The sequence below is a fragment of the Apostichopus japonicus genome, chromosome 14 (genome assembly GCF_037975245.1).
Source record: "Apostichopus japonicus isolate 1M-3 chromosome 14, ASM3797524v1, whole genome shotgun sequence".
NCBI classification, from domain to species: Eukaryota; Metazoa; Echinodermata; class Holothuroidea; order Aspidochirotida; family Stichopodidae; genus Apostichopus; species Apostichopus japonicus.
The window spans coordinates 12,587,829-12,609,586 of NC_092574.1; the positions used below are offsets into that span (position 1 = coordinate 12,587,829).

General features: G+C 37.4%; 1 protein-coding gene across 2 annotated transcripts in view; it reads right to left on the reverse strand.

The window, feature by feature from the left end:
* Positions 1 to 21,758, reverse strand: part of LOC139980290 (IgGFc-binding protein-like) — a 157,216-nt gene that overhangs the window by 66,613 nt on the left and 68,845 nt on the right. For both annotated transcript variants that reach the window (XM_071991838.1, XM_071991837.1), the window contains 20 exons: positions 21,347 to 21,555; positions 20,451 to 20,558; positions 19,582 to 19,758; positions 18,803 to 18,947; positions 17,576 to 17,752; positions 16,500 to 16,699; positions 15,661 to 15,838; positions 15,305 to 15,430; positions 14,718 to 14,926; positions 13,552 to 13,656; positions 13,124 to 13,273; positions 12,140 to 12,287; positions 11,673 to 11,855; positions 9,614 to 9,816; positions 7,571 to 7,757; positions 6,179 to 6,292; positions 5,770 to 5,969; positions 5,315 to 5,446; positions 2,231 to 2,386; positions 1,172 to 1,316 (listed from right to left, as the gene is read on the reverse strand). In XM_071991838.1, the coding sequence (XP_071847939.1) occupies positions 1,172 to 1,316; positions 2,231 to 2,386; positions 5,315 to 5,446; positions 5,770 to 5,969; positions 6,179 to 6,292; positions 7,571 to 7,757; positions 9,614 to 9,816; positions 11,673 to 11,855; positions 12,140 to 12,287; positions 13,124 to 13,273; positions 13,552 to 13,656; positions 14,718 to 14,926; positions 15,305 to 15,430; positions 15,661 to 15,838; positions 16,500 to 16,699; positions 17,576 to 17,752; positions 18,803 to 18,947; positions 19,582 to 19,758; positions 20,451 to 20,558; positions 21,347 to 21,555 (3,252 nt within the window). The remainder of the gene's footprint in view (positions 1 to 1,171; positions 1,317 to 2,230; positions 2,387 to 5,314; positions 5,447 to 5,769; positions 5,970 to 6,178; positions 6,293 to 7,570; positions 7,758 to 9,613; positions 9,817 to 11,672; positions 11,856 to 12,139; positions 12,288 to 13,123; positions 13,274 to 13,551; positions 13,657 to 14,717; positions 14,927 to 15,304; positions 15,431 to 15,660; positions 15,839 to 16,499; positions 16,700 to 17,575; positions 17,753 to 18,802; positions 18,948 to 19,581; positions 19,759 to 20,450; positions 20,559 to 21,346; positions 21,556 to 21,758) is intronic.

Genomic DNA, 21,758 nt, shown 5'->3' on the forward strand with positions numbered 1-21,758 from the left:
GGGAGGGGTCTAAGGGGTGTCCCCCTCCCCTTTGGAATTTTTTTGCATTTCCAGGGGGCTTCAGATGCAATTTGGTGCAATATAGCACACTTCAACCCACCCACTCCATTTTGTATATAATTTTGCATTTTCACCTGGCCTTAGATGCAATTTGGTGCTCCAAATGAGATTTTTTTCTCATTTGGAAATGAAAAAGGAGTTTTCTGACTTGCGAAGCGGAGGGCGGAATGATACTTCCGCCCCTCCATATTTTTCACTGGGGGGGCTGGCGCCCCCCCAGCCCCCCCCCGGTTCCTACGCCCTTGTACCCTGAGCTTACCCTCCATTTCTGGAAATGATCGCACTCAAGGAAATCATTTTCACTACCAGAGAATTTCCGCAACCCAACCTGATTAATCATGATCAGTGTCATACACCACATAAAATGTCTACAACTCTACACTACAGCTCTGTCCAAGACTTTCGCAAAGTCAATTTCCATAAGACTAGTCACTAGGACTTAAGCCTCAGTCTGATACACCAGGCTAGCGTAGCCCAACATTACGGTACTCACCTACAGGGCTAAATTGATACAATGTAGTATTACTTATGTACAGCTCTTGCGCAAGGCGAGCCATTTTAAAAGTCCAAGTGTTGGAAAATTGCATGTACATAACCATCATCATATCCCTGCGCATAAATTTAGTTACATTAGTGCACACGATGTGTGCGATGCACCACATCAGGCAACTCCAGTAGGATACTTTTAAAACCCTAATGGTCCATATTTTATTGTTTTAAAATGTGGCTATACCTCAGGTCTATTCAATAGCAGAAAAGTAGCCTAAACAGCAAAGTTCTGGAGAGCAAACCACTATATGTACAACTGGAACTAAATTGTTATACCAACTGAATATACCAAACTTGATTTCAGTGAAATAAATAAATAAATGAAAAACTGTCATAACAATCTTTACATTGTTTGTTACTTTTTGTTGCTTTCATTTGAAGAACCAAAATATCCTTCAAACAACCATATATGAAGGCAAAAATTAACTTAAACATGAGCCCTGGCTTCACTCAAGTCACTTTGCAATACTCCATTTATACATTGAACTGAACTAAACCATAGTAATTTCCTAGACATTTACAAAATGTATGTAATTAAGTACTAAATGTATCAGTTTCTCACCAAAAGGGTCAGTTATAATGCCACAGTAGAGATCTGCCAATGGTACATTGTTTAGGTTGGTTAAACATGGATCAACAGGTGCTGCAGATGCAAGTGAACAGATGCTCACTCTGAAACTGTTACCAAATTCTTCTGGAGTATTAACCTGTCAACATGCAAAAGCCAAAAGAAAATTACAATTTTCAGAGATCAGTTTGACAAGAAGCAAAGTTTAAACAGCAAAACAGTTTAAACAGTAAGAAAGCAAGACCAAAAATGCTCATAACTAGAAAATTGGTTAGACTTAAGGATGTGCTGTTGAAATTGCTGGTCTACCTTTGTTGGCCTCCCTCCCTTCCTCCCGGCCTCCCTCCCGGCCTCCCACCCGGCCTCCCTCCCGGTCTCCCTCCCTCCCGGCCTCCCTCCGGGCCTCCCTCCCTCCCGGCCTCCCTCCCTCCCAGCCCCCCTCCCTCCCGGCCTCCCTCCGGGCCTCCCTCCCTCCCGGCCTCCCTCCCTCCCAGCCCCCCTCCCTCCCGGCCCCCCTCCCTCCCGGCCTCCCTCCCTCCCGGCCTCCCTCCCAGCCTCCCTCTCTCCTGGCCTCCTTCCCTCCCTCCCGGCCTCCCTCCCTCCCGGCCCCCCTCCCTCCCGGCCCCCCTCCCTCCCGGCCTCCCTCCCAGCCTCCCTCTCTCCTGGCCTCCTTCCCTCCATCCTGGCCTCCTTCCCGGCCTCCCTCCCAGCCTCCCTCTCTCCTGGCCTCCTTCCATCCCTCCCGGCCTCCCTCCCTCCCGGCCTCCCTCCCAGCCTCCCTCTCTCCTGGCCTCCTTCCCTCCATCCTGGCCTCCTTCCCGGCCTCCCTCCCAGCCTCCCTCTCTCCTGGCCTCCTTCCTTCCCTCCCGGCCTCCCTCCCGGCCCCCCTCCCTCCCAGCCTCCCTCCCTCCTGGCCTCCTTCCCTCCCTCCCGGCCTCCCTCCATCCCTAGCTATACTGTATGCCGTACGGCATCAAACGACACCATTCAGATCACTCATTTATGGATACCAAAGAATTATGTAATCATTTTGGAATGTCAAAATATAGTCACCTGCTGGCCACCAAGGGTGATGAATTCATTTCCTATATTGTTGTCAAAATTACCGCACAACCCACAGATGCCTGTTGCTTGAAAGTTGTCCCTCATCTCTATGACAGCCTTTGAGTAACGGTCCCATCTGACGTTAAAGAATTCGCTTCTAAACCACTAGCGATAAAAAGAAAAAGGGTAGGTTTCATTTAAAACTATTGCTTTTGATATACATCACAGCAGTATCAAAGGAGACTTCACCAATGGTATATCAACTTGGCTCTTCAATTACCCACATTATTTGAGGCATCATGAATGGAGACATTTATATAGTAACATGAAAACATTGGTAACTGTTCATGACTGTGTACACCACTTTATCACTACAACACCAAACTATATCCACACCCATGCATGGTTGCAAATTTGCATAGAAATATCTTCTTGTTTGTGAAGTCAAGAAGGAAGTGCATTCTATTGTTTTGATATGCTGTTACATTTATGACTAATTGTGATAGGAAGGTTCCTTTATATCATGAGCTACATAATGCAATAAATATTCATGACTGAAGACCTTTATACACCTAATTGTCACAGAACATATAACATACTCCCTATCATATATCTTTCACAAGCAAACGAACAAAAAATCTTACAAATTGATATTTTTATAGCAAGGGTCCTGATAATTGATGGATTTATATATCATGTGTACATAATCATGACTGGAGACCTTTTTAGTATGAAATACAAATTGCAGTGAATATTCATATATATATATATATATATATATTTATCAGGCCTTGACAATTTTTTTTTAAACTACTCGCCAACTGGCGACCGAGTCTAAAATTCTACTTGCCAAAACGTTAATTTACTCGCCATTTTTTCTCGCTAAGTGTTTGTGTGATATAAGCCTAGGTAGTATGGCCTAACTTAGGGTATCGCGTTATTGTGTTACTGTTAGTTGTTTACAGCAAAAATGATCTATTTAAATTGTGTTCGTCAAAAATGTTTAAAACATGATACATAGGAAAATATAAAACGGTGAAACATTGTTTATGACTTGCTTTGTAAAAGTGACCACAAAAATAAGCAATGGCATGGCTGACCATCTGTAACTTTCACTGGACATGACATCAGACTACTGTATCAGTGCATGTGTTAGTTTGTTAACAAGTTAAGATATCGCTTGGTACTGAAAATTATTATTATTATCGATGATTACTGAGTGTCCAACTTGCAGCTTTCACTGGTCAGGTCTCGAGAATTATCAATTTTGTGGGACTAAAAATTAATCCAATAAACTTCCTGTTGTTCATTTCGAGAAATGTAATGTTATTTCGGCAAAACTATTATTTTACGTTTGTTTCCTTGAAAGTTCAATTCGTATCAATATACTTCGTAGAAAGTCACCGCACCTGAAAAATCTCCGTACATAATGCACATAAAATAGTGAGCGATTTTACACAGTTATCTCCCATTGACATTGGTCGTTGAACATAAATGCGATTTGGAATTGCTTCAAGTCCACTGCAATAAACTTTCTTATAGTAATATACATTTACTGTTGCTGACGAAGGAAGAAACCACCAAGCTCAGACAGCAGTTACATTGTGATACTTTAAAAACTTTTTGTGAAAATACGCGGCCATTTTTTTCCTTATTTTTTTTAGGATATGTTCTGTTTCTGCTAAGGTTCCTGCGAATTCGCAGTATTAATACTGCTTGCTAACTTATCTTTGGGGAAATGAATAAATGATGGTGTTGAATGGAGTTGAATCGTTCGAAGATATGGATGGCAAACTAGTTCTTCATCTGATGAGTCGCTCGTTGGTGGTGATTTGCGTTTTGATGTTGTGTTTGGGGATCGATATCCGTCGGTGTGACGTCGTCCTTTGCCGGAAAATGGCCTCTTGTCAATTGATGTGGTACTAGGGTTGAAATCTGTTATGGACGAGCCATTCTCAGAAATTTGCGTTAAATCCTTTAGACTCTGGGGCAAGAGAAGTGATCTGTGGGAAGTTTTGATTCTATTGACAGTTGCGAATCCCCTTTCACAAGCTGCAGCACTGACACTGGTAGAACCACCATTACTTTAAATAATTCAGACAACAGAGGATAGTTGCACCTTCATGGATTACAAGCTGGGATAGGGGACCAAATGGAATATTCTTGCCACTGACTTGAGACTTGAGTTGAGCCCACTCTTTTTTAAATTCCTCCTTTATTTCTTCAAGCCATCTGGGTTGTTCTGATTATTGAGCAGCAAAAGTACTACAATGATCAGCCATACTCCCAAGTTCTTCAACACATGATGAATTCAAAGTTTAGTCTTTTCTTTTCTTGCTTATAAGGGTCAACAATTTAGTAACAGAACTGAATGTTTGTTGACAAAAGCCGAAGCTATGCCTCATATTACTGACTTGTGAATTGGGATACAATTTTTCAATTTATTGACATGTCAGGTAGGCCTTATCGCACGATTGTGGTTAACCTGCTGACAACTTTGTTTTCTTTTGTACCGATCGCACACACAAGGTACCCAGTTGTCGCTACGCATTTTGGGTACACCTTTCGTGCATCATTTAGTTGGAGATATTAGTAACAAATTAGTTTTGAGCTGGTGAACAGAGCTGTTCCTTAGGACATACTTGTAACAGTGCACTTTATATAATTCCACTGTGATGTTTAACATTAGGCCTTTGTTGAATGGCTCACAAGTTAATAGTTAGCCTATCGTCTAAAGACAGTGAGCGAATGAGCCACTCGCCAAATGTTGAGTGTAATGCACTTTTTGCTCGCCAGTCGCAAAATTCTAATCGCCATTGGCAAGTTGGCGACCGTATTTTTCTGATATATAAGGGCCTGATATATATATATATGTATATATATATATATATATATATATATATACATACATACATACATACATACACACATACATTTTTTTTATTTATTATTAGCTTTTTATTATTATTATTTATTTTTTTATATTTTTTTTTATATATATATATATTTATGTTTATATATAATTGAAAACATAATATATATATATTTGAAATGGCAATGAGTTGGGAAATATAACATATATGTGCAACTTACAAGATCATCTCCACTGAATAGTATTTCCACATCATCTACAAAGCTGTAATATGGCAAGGAATTCACTGGCACACTGTTTAAGAGCACTTGAGTTCTTGTTAGTTCAAACACCAACTCTCTTTGCTGGTTTTGCTGTGAATACAATTAAGAGTTAATCAAGCTCATAAGAAATGGTTTCTTTATATCTCTTTCCAAACGTTGTTTGCGCAAGTCATTTGTTAATATAGAAAGAAAGACAATTAACTTTCTTTTAAGACACAGAAAGAAATCTCTTGAAGTGAGAAATGAAAAGTAATTTAATATAAAAGTGATACAAAATCTACTTTGTATAAAGAAAAATTGAATTGCACTAGTTAGCATGCCGTTTGGATACTCGATTTTTGAATAGCAAAGATGAAAGCAATCGGCTGGACATATGGCAGAGAAGAGAGTTATTTAAGTTTGTGGGTACTTACATTTAGTGTAATTGTAACAGCTGTCAGAACACTCAGTTGTGTAGTAGGCACGCTTTCAAAGGTACCAGTAATTGTAAACGGTGTATTTGCACTACCACAAGGCCTGACTAGCGAATATTCACATACTCCTTGGAAGTTGTACATCACGCCATCAAATGTCTCAATATGAGGATCCCCATACACGTAACACAGTGCTCCACCTGTGATATGAAAAAATATTGAGGATTTTATGGAGATTTCCTTCACATTGTCCCTAGAAGACTGAATAAAACTGATGAAAATAGAGATAATAGCAACTCTGGTATGTTTTTAAATCCCCTGGCTAATTTTTGTTTTACATTCTATATTTCACAAAGATGGCAATAAAAATTACCTAGATATTGCATTATTATACAAATCATCATTGTACCTTGTTCACATAGTTCTCCAAATGTTCCCGGTGGACAAATACATCTGAAATTCCCAAACGGCCTGTCCTGGCAGGTGCCACCATTACTACATTGATTGGCATTGCACTGGGAAGCTGTGAAGAGTAAATTGCAATAGAGTGTCAAGACATTCTGTAAAAACTGTCTGCATGCAGAGACTAAACCTTCGTGCATCCCAAATGTCGGTGATTTAAATCATCAATGAATTGTATAATTACCACTATTTTGATCTCATCACACAGTTTAACACAGGTTACATCATATCAGTAGTTTACCCTTTTCTCCTATAGGAAAATAAGCTCTCCTATAATCATGCAGCTGAAAAAACCACAGAGTTATCAATAGCAAATGATTGTTAGTCTCTTAATGTGCTAAATATTAAATTTCAAAACTGAAAAAGATATATCATACAGTTCTTGTAAAATATAGGCACATTGATCCCACTCCCAGCTTGAAATGTTAACAAAGTGACAGTTTATTGGAAGGCTGCATATATGCCATATTCTGAGAAACTATAACCATGACTACATCCGTGCCTGTTATTTGAGATTCTCTCAATTTGAAATGATTATGGAACTTTAGAAACTAGTTCAACCAGATGTCATTTCATATTATAGTTGATGGTGTGATCTAGTGACTTCACACAAACTTGATATATTTCATTTGTGGGGGAGGGGGCTTATGATTTCATCAGTGAGAAACAATGAGATCTTAACCTAAACGAAATCAGGCTATAAACCGTGGCTACCTTTTAGAACAAGATCAGGACTAGCTCTCAAAGTAAGACATTTATAAAACTAAAATAAAATAAAACTGTTAGCAAACTGCTTATCCACTAGAGAGCCTGTTTAGGAGAATGTGTAAAAGTAAGTTGGCCTGATGGGAATAAACTCGCCCTCCTCCCCTTGTCCCCCCCCATCACTCCTCTTCTCATAGCTCTCTTCCATCCTTTTTTTTCCACACCTTTCTGTCTTTGTCCTTCTCCAATTTATTCCCTACCTCCTTCCCCTAATCCTCTCTTTGTCCCTCCACTGTTTATCTCCTACCTCTCCTCTTACCATGTTGGTTTCTTTCATTCTTCTCTCCATCCCTTGTCTTTTAATTCCCTTACATCTATCTCTTTGTGTTCACCATGCTCATTAACCTGTCTGCATTCTGTGCGTGTTTTTGTCCCTTCTGTTACTGTTACTTGTCAGTCAGCCTTTGAAGAAGATCCTGCTAGGATCGAAACGTCAGGCCAACTTACTTTTACACATTTATAAAACTAGGATGATCAACAATACTCCTAAATATGCACAGATTATGGTTTAGATTGCATCACTTTGGAAATCTTTGCAACACTTTGTGAACAACTGTTCATACAAAATACTTACGCAGACATGACAACCCATTCCCAAAGAATCCGGGCCTGCATACACAAGATCTTCTGCCATTTTCGACATCGCATATAGCGTTGGCAGAGCAGAGATAACCAACACATTCAGCAATAGCATCTCCTTGGTCATTCAGGGTACAGACACACTTCTCCTGACAGCCAGCTCTTATCCATTGGCTGCCCAACTGTTTCATTCGAAAAGTAAAACAAAAATTTATAGATCATGCAATGACAATGCCCATTAAGATCATCAACTACAACTGCAAAAATCTCTCCTGTTGGTTACAAGCTTATTGTCATTTAAATTACTTCTTTACTCCATACTAAACTGACATTGGAATTGATTAAACAAAATAAAAATGGAAAAGGTACACCCTTGCAACTGTATGATGCCTGCTATTTAGGTATGTTGACAATGTTTGTATATATATATATTTTTTTCACTCTTGATACAAGACGTAAACCAAGGAAGGGTGAATGGGCAGGATACCCCAATGGAGGAGACCCTCTCTGAAGAGAAGTTCTTACTGGTAAGGAAACCACCATATTGTTTTTTCATCATGTAAGCCCTCATTAGTAGCACCTTAAGTAGCATTATGCTAGGGATGCACCGGATCCAAATTTTTGGATCCGGCCGGAACCGGATTTTGCCGGATAGTACATGAAATCCGGCCGGATAAAATCCGGCCGGAACCGGATTTTTCATTACAAAAAAGAAAATCATTATTAAGAAGTAGAAGTATGAAACGAGCAGCAATAGCTTCATATTATTACAGTAGTTGTGTTATTTTGGTTGATCTTTAGAAACAGTGGGTCAGACCATTGAGAAAACTAAAGTTAACATGTTAAACCTAAATATTTCCTTACTTTGAATGTTTTTATTAAGTTTTGGAAATAGTTTACATTGATTTAAGTTAATACCAACACCTTTTTAAGGGATGATTCAGGCCAGATTTAAAAAAAGATACGGCCAGATTTTGAAAAAGATCCAGCCGGATTTTGAAAAATATCCGACCAGAACCAGATAATTGCTCACTATCCGGCCGTATAGTCCGGCCGGACCGAATATCCGGTGCATCCCTACATTATACCACTTACTATCTAATTCCCCACATCCTCTGCTAAAGCTTGTATTAGGGTAAAAGGAAGACTGAAATTTAGGGAATGGATAAGTTCAACTTTTGACGCGATTGGGCAGTATCGTGGTTGTTCTACGCCGATTATAGTATATAAGTAGATTATTTGTTTTAGTATGAAATTGATAAGAACAACGTGTGGAGTTTGTAAAAATTTCTGATTTGAGAGACGTGCTTGAAGTTTTGATTGAATTAGATTGTTCTATATAGAAAACATCGTACAATGTTTTATACTTTTGTTCATAAAATTGTACAGATTTTTTTCACTATCTGGTGAAACAAACCATTGTAAACTTGCCAGCTTGTGTTCATAGTATGAAAGGAAAGGCTCACAATACAGAAGAAAACAGAAACAATGTTAACAAAAGCTTCAAAACCTGTCAATCAGAAGTTTAAAATTGAAGGATTATCTAGCCCTTAAATATTGACTGATAAGCTTTATTTCTTCAGTGAAATCATTGCATATCCAACTCACTGATGCATCCCTGCATCAAAACCATAGAACAATGCCGAAAAAAACAAAAACAAGCAAATCTATACTATTGTTCTCCTCCTTCAAATGGTTCTATGATCCCCATGTATCCATCATATATGTCACCAAATATCTTTTAATATGTTGCTAAACATCATACTTTTAAAGGTCAAATCATGGGGCAGGTCAAAAGATGTAATGTCTTAGTAAATCTAGAAAATGAATCCATCTGTTGGTTCACCAAATTTTTTATATTTTATTTTTGGAAGGAGCATTGAAACCATAATTCTTTTGTAAGGAGGAAGAGTTACTAAATCAGGAATTATTCATTACCATTTTGTCACCTAACATGATTATGAAGGGTTCAATTTGTATCATCTTTATTTTATAGAACAAATTTATAAATTTTATTGAAACAAAAACAAAGAAATACCGGGTAGTAGCGTTGACCATCCGTGCAACCACACTCACTGAGAGGGATACATTGGTTACCTTCTCTCACAAATCCATCTCTACATCTGCAGAGAGGGGCGCGTTCATTACGGCAGGGTGTTTCCTGGCTGACTAGGTCGCTGCAAGTTGGCTCACATGTTGGTGAATCAATCGCAAAGTAGGTGTTTATGGGGCAGTCTTTAGCTGGAAGGAAAATAATGTACCACTGTAACTTTGGAAGTAGGACTATTAATGAAGATAAAGAGAAATATTTCCTTGTAGCACTAATTACAATATAACACATGTTCGTTTGTGGAAGTTTTGCTTGCCTACATCCATATATGATCCAAAAAAAACCACAGAGTACTATAATTATTATTTGGTAAATCTACTCTGCATACTTAAGCAAAGAATAACCAATTTTGTCTTTATCTGTCAGGATTGATAGTGATAAGAATTATAAAGGTTTTTAAACTACTCAGAGAGATGGACAATGGTTTATGTAGCAGTGACTATGTGTTCCTGTTGAGAAATACAAAGATGATGGGCTTCAGTTTATGAGTTCTGAAGCATCAAAACATTAATATAAAGAAAATTCATATTGTTATGTGCTATTCTGGTAAACTCTCACTTTAAATGCTTCCTTTTTTTATGTAATAACTAGTGCTGATAGTCGTAATCGTCGATTAATCACCAGTAGTCGCGATTACACTTTGGAAGTTCTATTAATCACGCTCAAAACCTAAGTTGCGATGACTTGACTACAAACTAGCACAATACACATATACTGCTTTTGAATAATGGCCTAACCTATCAAACACAACACTTAAGTAGTTTGTCAGCAAATATTGCAAAAGTAAAGGTTCTTACAAGGCTACTCTTGCACTGTGCTGTGTTAAAAATCGGCAAGCACCTGCTCCGGTTAGATTCATGCGTTTACTTGTCAGTAAAACGCTTGTTCTGCAGTGCAACATTCAGTCCTAGCAATTAATGTTTGATCATTGCGCATAATCACAAATTCGTAAGTTATAAATCTTTTACGATTGCCAAAGTATTTGTCACTTCTTCAAACATGTTTACAATTACTTCATTACGGACCTGGATCACATTTATTGGATGTCTGATCGAGTGTGGCGATTGCGGTGTAGTTTAATTTCAATGTGCCTGCTTTCTCGCTAGGCCAGGGCCAAGCCTAGAACGTTGAACGTCCTTCTACAGAAAACTCTTGCATACTAATCATCACACCACTACAAGGTGTTACTTCTATTCATTGTTTGCACATTTGCTTTTATTATTTCTAGTAGTCATAGTAGCTTCATAGATTTATTCGAAAGTTGTTGATTTACTATGATCGATTTTAAGAAATGTTATAGATATGATTTAGACACCAAACGTTAAGACACGAAAGAACAAATGAAACAGTGCACCATGGAAATGATTTGTTTTGACTGTATTTCTGCAATGTAGAAAATGACAGTGATGACCTAATAACTGTAACCGAGTGATAATCGGAGTAATCGCAAAAGAGTTATGCAATTAATCGACTATCAGCACTGGCAGGGATGTGCCCATGCTGGGCTGCACTGGGCAGCCCCGCCCAGCACTAAAAATTACCACCCAGCACTGTCTTAAAAATCGTGAATCCCGCCCAGCACTATTTTCATCTAAAATCCCGACATTCCTAAAAATATATTCAACATAGATTGGGCCTAGCCTATGCCAAAATCATACAGACTAACAATGCATCAGTTACGCATGCGAGAAACATTACTTAGGGCTCTCAATTGGTCCCTTGTAAAATCTCTTTGAAACAAACTAATAACTTTTACCAGGTACGTAACATATTTCCCTTAAAACAAAATTAAAAAATGTAAATTGTTAGCAAAACTAGTACTTGTGTATGTGCTTAAAAAGCTACACAAGTGCCAGCATTCGGCATCTGAGCACCTTAGACTCCTCCCCCAGGGCAGCGATTGGTATGCCCGGCACTCAGGAAATCCTGGGCACATCCCTGCACTAGTATAAACATCCATAAAATTCAGAATATTTGGTGAACTTACTTGGATCTAGAACCTCTGGGAATCTCCAGTCAGGTGACAACAGTTGACGACCGGTGCATTCCCTGATGTAGGCATAAATGGCAGATAATGGACCCGAAAGTTCAGTTGGATTAGCGCAACCATCATACAAACAGGCTTCAAAGTAAGGTGTGGGACTAATATTTAAACCACATTGTCCAGTTCCTGTAGAATTGAGGTAGAAATCAGGGTTCCAATGTAACAAAATATGGTTTTCTTTTCATTGAAGATATCACTATCTTGTCTGTTGTACTTAAAGGAGACTCTTTCTGATGAAGATTCTGCTTTGTCTGGCCCTCTGATGTTTCTACATAATTTACTTTATTTAGTATACAAAGGGTTTTTACTGTAGAGTAGTAGTGTGTGTTTTCTCTTCTCTTTGACACAAAGGCCTACCTATGTTAAACTTAGCAATTATCAGAATAACTGAGTACAACTTGGAATCTTACCAACTTGTACACTACTGCAAAGCGTACGGAGCTTAGACAGGGTTAAGGCATCAACATTTAAGCATGGATTGGGTGGAGTGACAGCAGACACCGAACAGTCCGCTTGATTGTAAAGCCAAGAATTACCAAACTCTGTTGCATCAGTGACCTGTAAGAAGAGGTGAAGCAGAAATGCAAGTTGACGTAAAAGGATAACCTTTTGGACTAGTAACAAAATAAAACTCAATGAGAACATTTAAAACAATTTTTATGGCTGTGGCTTATATTTCCTATAAAACCACTCTTTTTGTTCTTGAGAAATATTTTTGAATGTCAAAATATTCTTCCATCATATAAGATAAAAACAACACATAAAAACAAATTCTTGAAAGGGAGGTTTACCTCCTCCCATTTGAACCCTTGCCCAGGCCACAATAAACGCCCCTGGAGGTTAGCCATGATGCCAAAGGTGAGAATTGGGGTCACTATAAAGTAAAACAGGGAACAACATTAAAGTGTGTTCATCCTTCTGTATCTATGGTTATACAAGTTCATCTTCATTCATCTATGGTCATCTATACTCACATTACATATATATGTCCATGTTCATCTTTGTTCATCTATGGTCATCCATACTCACTTTATATATATATATATCCATGTTCAACTTCATTCATCTATGGTCATCCATACTCACATTAAATATATATATATATATATATATATATATCTATACTCAACTTTATATGTATCCTTGTTGATCTAATGTACATACATTTTTGTCCATGCTTAATAAAATCTATGCTGTTGTTGCTTTCATCTATTCATTAACTTACCATGGTGGCCGCTTACCAAATAATCATAACATCAAACCGGTAATGCAGGTCTGAATTAGCGTAATGAAACAAATGACATTAACGAAACAAAACTGGATAATCTGGATGAGATATGGAGAGTGATCAAATCCATTTGACTTTTTTTTCTTTATTTTGTAGAGGATCTTACCAAATTTCCACCCTGAGTTATCAAGTCATCAGACGTTTGCCCATTGTTGTTACCACAAAGACCACAGATGTCTGAACTTGTAGACGACACAATGATGTCAACATTGGAGAGGCCATTCCATTCAACTTGAAAGTCTAATGTCTGCATGACCTGGTGGAAACAATTTGATAATCAACATGATAACTAAAGGGCAACCCACTTCACTGTTATGAGAGAACATTTCCGATTCCAAACAGTTTATCCGTTTGTACTGAGACATGATCATGGTGACTGTGGTTTTTTCATTACTATAACATGTATTTAAGTACAATTGTGGGATGCTAGTACACACAGGTAAATGCGATGGAGAAAGAAGAAATCGGCTAAAAAATGCAAATCAATGTAGGGATCATTTAACAATGAGCCGGTTTAGTGTAAAATATACTTACAATTATGTCACCAACTTGATAGATAACTCCTTCAGCCACCACAGCTGGTAAACTAACAAAGATGTTGTTGATAGTGACAAGTCCAAACCGGTGAAATACAATTATCTATCGAACCAAGAAAAAACAGAACAGACTCAGTACACTGGCAGAACACAGACTGAATCAATCACGGTAGTGAACATTGGCAGGTTCAATCAAAGTGAACACCAATTATAGAATACACCATCAAATTAGTGAACACTTACAGAACACACCTTCAGGTGAATATGTTAATACAGCATCACCATGTTTGTGATTACTTACAGTATACATTGTCATGTTTGTGAACACTTACACAGAATATATCATTAGTTTTAGAACAAAGAACAGAATACTTCATCATGTTTGAGAACACTTAAAATCGTGTGAACAATTCTCAGAATACATCCCCATGTTTGTGAACTCTTGCAGAATACATTGTCATGGTATTGAACACTTACAGAATACATCATGTCTGTGGTTACTTACAGTGAACATTGTCATGTTTATGAACACTTACAGAATATATTATTATTATTAATATTTTTAGAACACTAACAGACACCACATGTTTGTGAACAATGACAAATCATGTAAGCAACTCACAGAATACATCACTATGTTTGTGAACACTTGAGGAATACATTGTCATGTTTGTGAACACTTACATAATATATCATTACTTTTAGAACAACTCCAGAGTACACTATCATGTTTGTGAACACTTACAAATCATGTGAACAATTCACAGAATACATCACCATGTGTGCGAACACTTGAGGAATACATTGTCATGTTTGTGAACACTTACATAATATATCATTACTTTTAGAACAACTCCAGAGTACACTATCATGTTTGTGAACACTTACAAATCATGTGAACAATTCACAGAATACATCACCATGTGTGCGAACACTTGCAGAATACATTGTCATGGTTTTTGAACACTAATACAGAAAATATGATCATGTCTGTGATCACTTACAGATGTCATGTGTATGAGCACTTACCATGATATATAATTAATAATTTTATTAATTTATTTTTAGAACACTAACAGACACCATTATGTTTGTGAACAACTCACAGAATACATCACCATGTTTGCAAACATTTGCAGGATGCTTCCTCATGTTTTAACTTACATTATTAGGGAATTCAATGGTAACTGTCACAGTAGAGGTTGAACCTGCTCCGTAAAGTTCATTATTGGCAGCTATGGTGAACGAATTGAGGTTGCCGTTTATACATCCATCTTGTGCTAGTACATAGCTACAGCGGCCCTGGAAGTCATAGAATGAACCATCAAATGTCCTGTAGTGTGGGTCACCATATGCTGTGCAGATGCGTTGTGCTGAAACAAACAACGAGAGAGTTGATACATATATTACACGAGGAGAATTCCAGAATATTTACAGAATCGTTGTAACAGAGTTTCAAACTTAGGCATGACGAAGTAATCTCTTTCAACTTCTAGTTTCCTGACCCATTAAAGCTTAAGCCAAGATAAAGACAAACAAATCTAACAAAATACTTGATATAACTTCCATATAATACGAACAAAACACTGTAAGGCGAGGCAAGTGTGCGTAATCCTCAGGCAAATCATCACAATAAGATGAATAATGGTTCCATACTACTCATACAAACTATCATGTCATGATAAAGCAAGTTTCCTTGCTACTGTTATAAACATCATTTTATCACAAAGGACTGTTTCTTTAATACTTACTCTGAGTGCATGTCAGTCCAGTGAAGCCACGGTTACATCGGCATCCAAAAAATGAGATCACACCGTTTACACCCAGAACGGTCAGACACTCTCCACCAAAGCAGGGGTTATTGAAGCATGGATCAGCTGTCAATGAAAAAGTCATACAGATGCAACTTTAGCACTTAGATTAAAAATTATCCAAGCTTTATTGCTGTTTTCATAAACTTATTCAAAATAAACCTAGTTGCTTCCATCATGTCATTCCTGAAGGATACAACAACTCTTAAATTTTGTGCTTCAAATTAAAACAAAACTATTTTATTTTTTAAGACGTGTTAAACTATATTGACAATTTATTTCTACTTGATACTCACGTTGACATGAGCTTTCCCCTATCGATACAAAACCGTTGTTGCAAACACAGGCTGGCCTTCCATTGATAGAACCACATTGTTCATTTGGTAAGCAAGCATTAACTTCTGGGAATAGATTGCCATCAGGGAGACAACGGGTCAACACGTTGCAGGTAGGATTCATGAAGCTTGTTCCTTGCTGTTTGCAGAAGAAGATAGTAAATATTCTTTCGAAAAGTCTTGCATTATATTGCACAGACTATAATTGAAGTCAGTATAGAGCTTAAATCCTAATTAATATATATCTTAATACATATATCAGAGATAGCTAAATTAAGTCTTGGAAAACCAACAATACCAGACAACAAGTAGCTTCCAAAATACACTGCTGTCATTTTTTTTTTTGAAATTTGGGGAGGTCTTTGTCTTTTTTTTTTGCTTTTTCACTTAATAAGCAAGTAACTGACAGTTTCCTAAACAGCGACTTGCCTAAAAGTATTCATGAAAGGAGCTACTATGATGTAAGACGATTAGCTTGCACATATATGTTTTAAATAAAGAGGAATATATTAAAAATAGCAGTAATAATGCTGCAGCATTCATTTATTAAAGTTGCACAGCACTCAAAAGACATTGACGTAGCCATGTCGATTAGTTTAAAAGCAGTCAATACATCCTTCTAATTCTTCTTCTGTTCTTTTTTTTTCCCATTTATTTTGAAGACCAAACTAACAAAAAGACAGATATCAAACAGAATTGCCGTTCACAACATAACTTAAGTTAACAAAATTGTATCAAAGCTCTTATTAGAAATAGAAGCAGCAATAAAAATAAATCAATAAAGAAAGACAAATATTTACAGGGTAGTAGTTGCCAGTGGTTGGATCAAAACAGCCACATTGTTCTACTGGAATACATGCACCATTGTCCCAGACGAAGCCATCATTACAGACACATGCTGCAGTGCAGGGACGGTCACAGACAGGACTAGGGTCCACACATGTCGGCGGATTCGAAGGTGCACATTCGGAGAATACCGAATTTGGAGGACAACAAGGCTCTGCAACGGGGAGTAAATCAAACCCATTGTGTTTAAACACATAATCACATAAAATTGGATAGAAGATGTCAATGATGAGGCATTGATGCATTGAACCAGATCCAGGATTATGTGTATTAACAGCTGTGACAGCAAACATGGAATCTGTGGCGATGACTGTGTATATATGAATACCACACAGAATAACACATGCTGGACTCGATCAGCTGATTTGGCAGTTTCCATGGTAGGTGCACCTAAACAAATCTCCAGGCATGCCATTCAATACAAACCAGATCCATAAAACATCATTCAGTCTGTTTCTCCACTCCTCTGGCTGACACTAGTTTTACTTTGTGTTATTTAAATGGTTTATTTGCTTGTCTTCTTTATTCTATACTTGTTCATTTACTAGTCTGCTTCATTCCTGTTTTTGCCCTCCCCCTCCCCTCCCCCCCCCTCTCCCATAACAGTCATTGATACTGTCCTCAAAGTGGTGCAAAGTAATTAATAGGATTTCAATCTTACAAGCCGTTGTGTTATTAGAATTGACAAAATCATGGATTAACAGTCAAATTTAGGACTAACACCGAAGAGTCGACGTCACAATTAAGTTAGCTTTAATGGAGAGCATACCAGAGACTTTGAAAATTTTAAAGATGAATATCTGGAATAGCTATAAAAGTGCTTCTAGCTGAAATATTTTCCTTTTAAACTTACAATATGACATAAATAGACTAACATTCTGCCTGAAGTTATCCTTCAAGTTGCTGATAAACAAGTTCACGATTGTAAGACAGGGTTAAGGCAAACTTTTTTCAATTCAAATAGAAAGTAGTCCTATTTAATTTCATCATCAACTTATGGATTTAAAATTCAAAGTTGGTTTAAACTCACCACAAACTTCACTGCTTCTCCAACTTCCCACTGGGACACCAGAACTCCTACAGATATGCTCAGCAGCAATGATAGTATCACAAATATATTCCTGATTGGGCAGCGTGGCACAGCCATCATACATACAGTTTGCACTGAAGGGGCCAAGTAACAATGCTGCACACTGGAAAAATGCTCCTGTTACACAAAAAAAAAAAATATCACCATGTATGACCATCCCGCTGAAGTGGTGTTCCAACACTGTCATAATAATCCCACCCCCACCCCCCCATCCCATTCCCTCACACCTTTCAAATCCACCATCTCTGAGTAAAATGCTTACATCACAGTTCTTATTTCTTTGGCAAAGAGTCTTTGCGGGGTGGTAGCATTTCTTGTATCACCGATGACCCAAGCTGCCATAGAAATTGAAGTTGAAACTCTTGATACTTTTTTATCCATTATATTTAATTAGTGAAGTGTATTATCTAGAGCTTGTGATAGCCTGATGTCAAGGATAATATACAATGCTTTGGGGCCATGCCCTTCAACCTTTCTATCAATCAATTTATGCCATGGAATAATGATAAGAGCCTAGTAATGCCCCATTAGAGAGCAAACTTTTATTAAACAGAGATTAGCAGTAATAATGATCCCTCTGAATTCGCTATATGGATTTGCTTCTATCCCCCAACTAGCTCATTTTGGCGAAGCTTTCTTTGAACACATTCTGCTGGAATAACCAGAATTTCTTGTGTGCACAGAAATTTCTATATTCACATTATATGCACGCATTAAAAGCTTTAAACCATATTACTAAAGTTAATAGGTATTCAAAAGCAATTCTTAAAAGTGCTCCACAATAGAACAGTCATTCTGTGTACTAGCTAGCCTTATAAAGTCACAGCAAATTCAGCATTTCAATTAAGGCAGCTATAGTTTAATATAGAAATCAAATACATTTTGTGTCAGGGATCAAGTATGATATCTAATGCATATCATTACAGCTTCATATATATATATAGATATAGATATAGATATACATATATATTAATAAGGTGAAGATGATAGGAAACATGTGTTTAGGGAAACTACCAAACTCCAGTCCTACAAATTTGTGCAAGTATTAATTTACTAGCAAACATTTCATTCTGTGGGAGAAAAGGCCTCCCAACGAGGGAGGGACACTTTGCCAACCTTTCAGGAACTTTCTTTTGAATGCTAAACACTATTTATTCTGGTACTAACCGTTGAAGTCCAAGGCAATATTGCAGAAGAACTCTGAGTATGCTGCCGATTCTGTCCTTTCAACGCATGGATCAGAGACGCCAGGATTGTCAAAACAAGTTTCATCAACTTTGAATAATGCAGCAAACTGATTGTCATTGGGAATCTGTTAAATGAAAAATTACAAAATTAACTCAAGCAAAAAATGCACATCTTTACTTTCAAAATGAAAGTATAGAAATGATCAAGTTTTCAAGAAACATTCCCACGAATATGTTCCTCTCTTTTCAGAAACTTATGCCAAATTTGATATTTGTTAATATTTATCATTGTTATATGAAATAACAACATTGATTCTCCAGACCTAGCTCAATTTTCCATATTCTGTATTATCTGGAAGGAAATTCCTGCATTTACAAATACAGCATTTTAAATTTATTGGCAGAACAAGCACCCATTGACCACTTTATCAAGTATAAATTGCATTGCGTAATAGTAACTGCATTGTACAGGCAGTGTATGGACAATTACTATGGCAAAGCACATCAGAGAATTGAAAACTTTCTTATAACATCCAATGGCAAAGCACATCTGAGAATTGAAAACTTTCTTTGCCCATCTTATGTCCATTACATCGAGATAAGGTTCGGTTGTGACATTTTAAAGAAAACCATAACGTCTGTTTAACATGAACTGAAGGAAGTGATAAAAATCCACTTGACTCTTTTAATTTTGGGGGTACAGAATGTGGGCATGAGGAATTTGGGGTTGAGGAGGGGTGATATGTAGTAACATCTTACATTTTGACCAAGGTTATTTTGATGGTCATTGGTAACATCACCATCAGGAATTCCACAGAGGCCATTGGCCAATCCTTGAAAGGTGGAAGGCCAGGCTATTTCGACAAAGTGGTTTCCATTCCACCAGATCTCGATATCTGCTGTGCCTTGGCTGCTGGTTAATGTCACTCTTACAACCTTTGAAATAAATCCAGAAAATATACAAGTCCATCACTTTTGTTGTTGTTGTTGTTGTTGAAATGTTGACATATCATTGAGCATGACCAAAAAATAAAATTAAAATAAAACTTCCACTTCGCAAAACTTGACGCTACTCTTTATTCACCAGCTGATAAAGTTAACAGATGCATCTTCCATTGATTTCTTCTTATCAAATTATTTCATGTTCTGTTGACAATATACCACTTCATGTTTTTACTCTTAGCACTATTACTTCACTTTTGTCAATTGAAAGTTAACAAGCCAAGCTATATCTATCAAGGTACTGTCATGAAAATTTGTTACACCGAAGAACTCTACAAAGTGAACTCACATTAGTGATTTTAACTTAAAAAAATTGGTCTCCACATACTCTTTCATGTACTCGTCCTCATGTACCCCATTTCTATATATGTACGCATAGGTGCATGTACATAGAAGAAACACAGATTGCTGGATGACAGTTTCACAAGTCATATTGCCACCTAGCTTCTTTGACTGTTCTGGAAACATCTACCTGCGCATGTTCATAATTGTTTGAAAATCTTGGTGTCCAGGTGCCTTTAATATTATACTGACATAGACTAAGGATGGTGGTCTCCCAATAAATTTGGGAGCCATCACATGCAATGCTTCTTTAAAATTAAAGCATGAAACAGAGAAACACTTACCACAAACTCTCCTGATTTTTTAATGGAAAGAACTTGACTGGGGAGGTAGGGCAGGTAAGTTGCATCTCCATTTATGTAAACTGAATCTCCCTGTCCTAGAGTAATAACCTATGAGCAACAGAGAAGATACTTAAAGGTTTAAAAAAAAATATAAATATATAAAGGAATTTTGTTCATTTATCAAAAACTGAGATGATTAGTTTAATAGTCAAAATCTTAGTATATTTTATGACAGTATGATGTTCCATTACAATGCAAGCTATCACATAGTACTTGATCCATCCTTGAAGGTTACCACGACTACCTAGAGCATCTCTTGCATAACCATGATAAAGTTGCTATCATGGCAGTACTAACTACAGTAAATCATTTACCTGTTTCAAACAAACTGGAATAGCTTAACAAACATATAGCCTAACATAGGTTCATATCTCATAAACTGGAATAGCTTAACAAACATATATAGCCTAACATAGGTTCATATCTCACAAACTGGAAAAGCTTAACAAACATATAGCCTAACATAGGTTCATATCTCACAAACTGGAATAGCTTAACAAACATATAGCCTAACATAGGTTCATATCTCACAAACTGGAATAGCTTAACAAACATATAGCCTAACATAGGTTCATATCTCACAAACTGGAATAGCTTAACAAACATATAGCCTAACATAGGTTCATATCTCACAAACTGGAATAGCTTAACAAACATATAGCCTAACATAGGTTCATATCTCACAAACTGGAATAGCTTAACAAACATATAGCCATCATAGATTCCTTAAGCTCTGGCATTTTCTGGTTTGTTGGAATATGATGTTCCAGCATAAAGAAAGCCTCTAGGACTCAAGAAAGATCCCACAAGGTTGTAGAGATATGTTGACTACTCACAAAGTTGGGAATGTCGATGATGATCTCCTCATTGGCTGAGACCCTAGAACCCTGTGTTGTTTCTTGGAGTCTTTGGGTGATTTCAATCAGAAGCCCTGATGCTGGTATGCTTCTCACAAGAGCATACTCACATGTACCCTGGAAGTCATAATAAAGTCCATCAAAGGAGTAGTAATGAGGATCACCGTAGGAACCACAATAATAGACGGCTGAGGAAATAATAAAACAAAGAAATAAGTTTCGTCTGGTACACAAAAATGGTTATAAAGACAGCATATCATCACCTGACCCACAAATATTGTACTTCGTTCTATCCCACCTCAATATACCAAGTTAATCACACCCACTATGTACTTTATCCCACCACAACATCAGTTTAACACCTACAAGGTTCTACATTTTATCCCACCAC